Consider the following 7278-nt stretch of genomic DNA (forward strand, 5'->3'; position numbering starts at 1 on the left):
GAGTGTCAGTATAGTGGGGGGGTGTGGCCAACTGTACTTTGGCTCAGAGATGCCTTCTCTGCTTTCAGATGGATTGTTCTGGAAGGGAGGTTGGACCTGAGACCTGAGTGGCAGGCAGCTCATGTAGGGAGCCCTGACCAATCATTAACTTGCATTGACAGGCCCCTCATATAAGCTGGGGTCACATGCTTCCATGGAGGAGTTCTGTGGAGCAGAAAGACAGCATGGAGAGTTGAGGTGCTGTTCCACGCGTCCCACGTGGGGGATGCGGTGGACGCGGAGGAGGGATGGAGGAACCTCTGGGAAGGAACTAAAGATAAGAATCTTCATCTCTGCGGAGTACATCAGGCTGCTGTGACCGGAGAACACAGGACTCGGACGTAAAGAAGATCAAGCAGAGGAAGTAGCAGTCAAGCGGAGGAACTGGACTAGCATTCTGTGACCGGGGACACAGAACTGTTCTGGAGGAGAAGTTCAGTGTAACAGAAGAAGAGAAACTTGTCAGAGCAGTGTAGAGTGCTGTGGCCAGGAAACACAGCATTGTTAGTGATGGACTGGCTGGAATCAGTAGTCCGTTTATTGCCATGTGTCAGGTCAGCGGGGAGAGATGTTGTGTCGTCTCTGGCCTGGTTAGCACACTGGTGATACCTTCCAAAGACTGATTGACTGTCCGATTTATAGAAGCTGGAGATGGAAGCTGTGTGCACCTCTGGTTCTTTGACTCATAGGACAAGATCATTCAGGTTTACCAGTGGTTCCTTTTGTTCTTTTGGAAGTAAAGCTAGCAACTCAGTAACTAAGTAAAGGATTACTCAGTACTCAGTAAAAGATTTGCACAATCCTAAAAGTAAAGACGCTAATGCACGGAAATATAAAGCTACAAGGCCAAGGCCACATGTAATTCCAGGAATGTGATGTATCCATAGGTGTGCGCAGCCTATTGCATTAGGGTGTGCCCCTCAAAGTTCAAACACGTGTGTGTGTGTATATATATATATATATATATATATATACACACACATGTGCTTCCACACTTCTCTTATAAGCCGAACCATCAGTGGGAGATCTTCCCCATCTACACACAGAGCCAGGGTGGTCTTAAAAGTATCATGGGCCCCTGGACAAAGTGATACACTGGGGCCCCTACCAGGGAGATGGCAACAAAAAGTGTGTGTGGCAGGGTGAGGGGGGTTAACTTTTGCTTCATACAGAGTGCAGGGCCCAGGAGTGCACTACGTACAGTGTGCAGGTTTCAGGAGAATGCTACATACAGAGTGTACTGTTCAGGAGTGCACCAGCACAGAGTGCAGACTTCAGGCGTGCGTTACGCACAGGGTGCAGAGTTCAGAAATGCGCTATGTACAGAGTGCAGAGTTCAGGCGTAAGCTAGGTACAGGGTTCAGAGTTCACGTGTGTGCTATGTACAAAGTTCCGTCTTTCAGAAGTGTGCTATGTACAGTACCTGACCGCGAGATTGTGTTTCCAGCGCGATCCCATCTCGGCGACAGGGTACTGTGCATGTCGCGCTGGCTCACTCATTGGGAAAGGAAACATTTTTTTTCCTTCCGCGATGAGTGACAGGCAGTGCTGACAGCTGTCTGGTATGAATCCTGAGGGGGAACGCCGCCCCAAATTTTAAATAAAAAAACCGGCGTGGGTTCCCCCCCAGGGGCATACCAGGCCCTTAGGTCTGGTATGGATTGTAAGGGGAACCCCCTACGCCGAAAAATCGGTGTGGGGGTCCCCCCAAAATCCATACCAGAACCTTATCCGAGCATGCAGCCCGGCCGGTCAGGAAAGGTTGTGGGGACGAGCGAGCGCCCTCCCCCTCCTGAGCCGTACCAGGCTGCATGCCCTCAACATGGGGGGGTGGGTGCCTTGGGGGATGGGGGGGCACCCTGCGGGCCCCCCCACCCCAAAGCACCTTGTCCCCATGTTGATGAGGACAAGGGCCTCTTCCCGATAACCCTGGCCGTTGGTTGTTGGGGTCTGTGGGCGGAGGGCTTATCGGAATCGGGGAGCTCCCTTTAATAAGGGGGCCCCCAGATCCCGGCCCCCCACCCTATGTGAATGAGTATGGGGTACATGGTACCCCTACCCATTCACGTAGGGAAAAAAGTGTCAAGAAAAAAAAAATACAATACACAGGTTTTAAGAGTAATTTATTAGGCAGCTCCGGGGTCTTCTTCCACCTTCGGGGGGGGGTCTTCTTCCGACTTCTCCCAGTGTTCCGCCTCTTCTCCCGGGCCCCTCCGCTATCTTCTTCCAGCTCGTTTGCCAGTGGGAGCCCGGTCTGCTGCCGCTGTCTTGTCGCCGCTGTCTTGTCGCCGCTGTCTTGTCGCCGCTGTCTTGTTGCCGCTGTCTCGCTGTTTCATCGCTTCTTCTCTGCTTCTCTTCTTTCGATGTTGACACAACGCTCTCTCCGGCTGGAATGATGTGTGCGAGCTGCGGAGCCATTTATATAGGTGGTGACCCCGCCCCCTTGTGACGTCAAGGTCCCAGCATGCGCAGGGACTCTGGCGTCATAAGGGGGCGTGACCCCAGAGTCCCTGCGCATGCTGGGACCTTGACGTCACAAGGGGGCGGGGTCACCGCCTATATAAATGGCTGCGCAGCTCGCACACAGCATTCCAGCCGGAGAGAGCATGGTGTCAACATCGGAAGAAGAGAAGAAGAGAATAGAAGAAGCAACGAGACAGCGGTGACAAGACAGCGGCGACAAGCCAGCTGCAGCAGACCGGGCCCCGGCTGGCAAAAGAGCTGGAAGAAGATAGCAGAGGGGCCCGGGAGAAGAGGCGGAACACCGGGAGAAGTCGGAAGAAGACCCCCCCGAAGGCGGAAGAAGACCCCGGAGCTGCCTAATAAATTACTCTTAAAACCTGTTTGCCGTGTTTTTTTTCCCTAGATGAATGGGTAGGGGTACCATGTACTTATTAAAGGGGGCTCCCGGATTCCGATAAGCCCTCCGCCCGCAGACCCCGACAACCAACGGCTAGGGTTGTCGGGAAGAGGCCCTTGTCCTCATTAACATGGGGACAAGGTGCTTTGGGGTGGGGGAGCCCACAGGGCGCCCCCTCCCCCAAGGCACCCACCGCCCATGTTGAGGGCATGCGGCCTGGTATGGCTCAGGAGGGGGGGCGCTCGCTCGTCCCCACCCCCTTTCCTGGCCGGCCGGGCTGCGTGCTCGGATAAGGGTCTGGTATGGATTTTGCGGGGACCCCCACGCCGATTTTTGAGCGTAGGGGGTTCCCCTTACAATCCATACCAGACCTTAGGGCCTGGTATGTCCCTGGGGGGGAACCCACGCCGTTTTTTTCGTTTAAAATTTGGCGTGGCGTTCCCCCTCAGGATTCATACCAGACAGCTGTCAGCACTGCCTGTCACTCATCGTGGAAGGAAAAAAAAGTTTCCTTTCACGATGAGTGAGCCACCTCGGCGCTGGCTCCCGCGATGGGGCTTGCAGGTGTCAAATCTCACCGATAAATGCGGCGAGATTGACACAATATCGCGATCACCTACTGTAGAGGGCAGAGTTCAGGTGTGCGCTACATGCAGGGTGCACAGTTCAGGAGTGAGCAGAGATCATGCGTGTGCTATGTACAGAGTTCAGACGTTAGCTGCATGCAGGGTGCAAATTTCAGGTATGCACTATGCAAAGAGTACAGAGTTCAGGCGTGCACTACACACAGGGTGCACAGTTCAGGAGTGAGCTAGGTACAGGGTGCGGAAATCATGTGTGTGCTATGTACAGAGTTCAAGGGTGAGCTGCTTGCAGGGTGCAGAGTTCAGAAGTGCGCTACGTAGAGTGCAGAGTTCAGGAATTCCCTATGCACAGGCTACAGAGTTCAGACGTGTGCTATTGTAAAAAGTTCAGGGGATGCTACGCCAGTTTACAGAGCTCTCCCCCTACAATATCTCCCCAAGCGTAAGCTCTCCTCTCCTTCCAGTGCAGCTGGAGTTACAGCTCTTCAACCTTCCCTGTCCTATACCCACAGCAGCTCTCCTCTCCCCCGCAGAACAGAATCTTAAACTTACTGTGGCTGGTCAGGCTGCTGCCACGGGCTTCTCTTGATGCTGCGGGTGTGAGGCTAGAGCGGCCGAGTGGATACTCCGCCCGCCCTCTCCTCTGTTGTATAGGGAGAGCAGGGAGGGATTTGTGTGTGCAGACACTAGAGGCCAGCGCTGGAGGTTCTGATGGTAAAACCCAGCTGCCGACAGTGTACTTCTTCCTGTGCTGGGTGCTGGTACACAGAGAGGGTTCCAGCACCCAGCTTCCGCTGCCACGCTGCTTGCATCTCCTTTCTGTGCCGCTGCTGGAACACAGAGAGTTCCAGCACTGGCCACCCAACTGCTGCTGTGCGTGTTGCACTCGGGGTAATTAGGGTGTGCCCAGGCACACCCGGCACACCCCGTGCGCACGCCTATGGCTGTATCATGGGCATCTCATATTTCACTTTTCTCCCATCCAAGTTTTACCCCACAATAAAAGCAACAAAACAGGCCAAAGTGACTGTTCATTGTCTTTAAAGTGGTGGATGGCGGATTGGCAGCAGGGTGATTAGCGGATGTTAGTAACCAAATCAGCAGCCCTCACGGGGGTACCGCTACACTAATAATAAAAAACTAAAATCATCAATACACAAATGACAAAACATTTGGTTCTCCACCAGAGAATGTTTGGCGAAAGTCACAATCACCCATATAATACAATACAATACAATATTATAATTGTCTTTGAAAAAAAAATTAAGAGCTTATCTTATCTTTGCTCTACTAAGATTTTATATCCCTTTAATTTAGTTGCCAATCACTTTACCTCTTGTAGACCTCTAAGTACATTTTACACTGGGATGTCTAAAACTATACCCCGTACTCTGGGATAGGATGTAGATATGTAATTCTCTTAGCCCAAGAAAGCCGGATAAAATATTTAAACACCCTTTACAAACTCCTTACTATAAAGCTTTCTTCTTTTTGTATTATTACATTTCCCCATGAAGGCCTTGAGGGTGTTATAGTTAGGGATAAGCAAAATTAAGAAAGTTTTTTCCCCAAAAGTTGTGGTTGTACTTGTGCCAAAAACAGTATGTAGACACATGAAAAAAAGGGGGGAAAAAAACACAAGAAAAGAACAATAAAATAATTGAAACGACTTTAAATGGGCATCAAAAGATGCATATACAGCAATCAGTGTAGCGCTGGACATAAGAGTGTAACTGGTGATTAGAAATTGGTGCACAATCTCTGATAATGCTAGGGTGTAATGCCGAATAAACAATGTAAATACACCAAAAATAATCATCTAAAGCTTATATCTATACAATACATAGTGATATTCCTTTTAAATATGGGACCATGCCAGAAATAGGTATGTGTGAAAAGAATAACAAAAGTGAAAAATAAAATAAAAAGTTCAAAAAAGTGTCCCAAATAACAATGTGTAAAATCCAAAAGAGATCCGGAGGAAGATATATTGCAGGATTCGGGAATATTCGATCCACCTCCCGTGCAGCCCACCACCAAATGGTAAAGATGAAGGCTTACCAGAAAGCCTGCGACCGCCCTTACTCAGGGGGGTCAGAACAAGCTTAGTTGTGGAAATGTCCAGGGATGATGGAGCCTCCGAGTCCTCTCTCACTACATCGGGCAGGCAGCCCACAGCAACGGGAACCCCGAAGAAGAAGTTCACAAGAATTCCCTCAATGTTTCTTCTCGGAAAAGGTCAGATATAAATGAGCCATAATGCAGAATCAGTGGGAGTCCCGAGTGTGTCACTAGCCACGTCGCCTACAACCAGATGCCATCAGGCGTCCCCAGCAGTCCGTCCTTACATCAGGTGCCCCCAGCAGAGTCCCTCCTTACATGCAGCCTGTGTCACATCACATGCAGCCTATCCAGCATGGGTTGACTGCATGGACTCCACTCCCCGCAGAACAGAATCTTAAACTTACTGTGGCTGGTCAGGCTGCTGCCACGGGCTTCTCTTGATGCTGCGGGTGTGAGGCTAGAGCGGCCGAGTGGATACTCCGCCCGCCCTCTCCTCTGTTGTATAGGGAGAGCAGGGAGGGATTTGTGTGTGCAGACACTAGAGGCCAGCGCTGGAGGTTCTGATGGTAAAACCCAGCTGCCGACAGTGTACTTCTTCCTGTGCTGGGTGCTGGTTGTACTTGTGCCAAAAACAGTATGTAGACACATGAAAAAAAGGGGGGAAAAAAACACAAGAAAAGAACAATAAAATAATTGAAACGACTTTAAATGGGCATCAAAAGATGCATGAATAAATAAGAGAGTAGATTTACTTACTAGATCTTTAGCAGATTTTGTCTACGAAGCTCAATGGGCAAAATTGAGCCACAACAAAATTTTTTTTACTAAGTGCAAAATCAGACATTTTTTTGTTTGTCGACCCTACGTGAGACTTTAAGATCAGTTGAGATTTTTCAGTGAGCTACTTACCTGTGGTGATAAGGATGAGTACAGCAAGTGCTCCCATTTTGGAACAGTGGAAGATATTGAGCAGTCTCTCTTTCTCTCTCTCTCTCTATGTTCTGTGAAGAACGCAATTTTATCTTCACATTGTCATTCTTTTTTGAATTGTTTAACAAGGGCAGAACACATGCCATATATGTAATTCCCTCCCCCCTTTTTTATTTATTTGATAACTTATAGCTTCTGCACTGGTTATGAGTGGATAGTCATAATAAGACACAGGTAGGGTTAGGAAAGAATGAAGGAAATGGTACAAAGTATGACTTGGAAAAAAAGCCACTGGCAGCAGTTCTCTTTATGGTTTTATAGGTTTCTTATTCTTGTTTTTGCTTATTAAAGTTTTTAAATAGTTTTACAAGAACAGAAGAATGTGCCATATACAAATCATTCTATTTCTTTTTTTTTTTTTTTTTTTATTACCATACAGTTTCTACAATAGTTTTGAGTTGATAGACAAGAAAATACACCCTTATGCCCCGTACACACGGTCGGACTTTCCGACGGAATATGTGCGATCGGAGCATGTTGTCGGAAATTCCGACCGTGTGTGGGCTCCATCGGACTTTTTCCATCGGAATTTCCGACACACAAAGTTTGAGAGCAGGCTATAAAATTTTCCGACAACAAAATCTGATCCTTTAAATTCTGATCGTGTGTAGACAAATCCGACAGACAAAGTGCCATGCATGCTCAGAATAAATTAAGAGACGAAAGCTGTTGGCTACTGCCCCGTTTATAGTCCCGACGTACGTGTTTTACGTCAACGCGTTCAGAACGATCGGATTTTGC

The 7278-nt window shown here is 48.9% G+C and overlaps 1 protein-coding gene across 1 annotated transcript in view; it reads right to left on the reverse strand.

Moving 5' to 3' along the window:
- Window positions 1-6993, reverse strand: part of LOC141147928 (transmembrane protease serine 9-like) — a 73520-nt gene extending 66527 nt beyond the window's left edge. Inside the window, exon 1 of the mRNA XM_073635087.1 lies at window positions 6457-6993. Coding sequence (XP_073491188.1) covers window positions 6457-6493 — 37 coding nt within the window. The 5' untranslated portion in view covers window positions 6494-6993. The remainder of the gene's footprint in view (window positions 1-6456) is intronic.
- Window positions 6994-7278: the final 285 nt, after the last annotated feature.

This window comes from Aquarana catesbeiana, linkage group LG06 (genome assembly GCF_042186555.1).
Source record: "Aquarana catesbeiana isolate 2022-GZ linkage group LG06, ASM4218655v1, whole genome shotgun sequence".
NCBI lineage: Eukaryota > Metazoa > Chordata > Amphibia > Anura > Ranidae > Aquarana > Aquarana catesbeiana.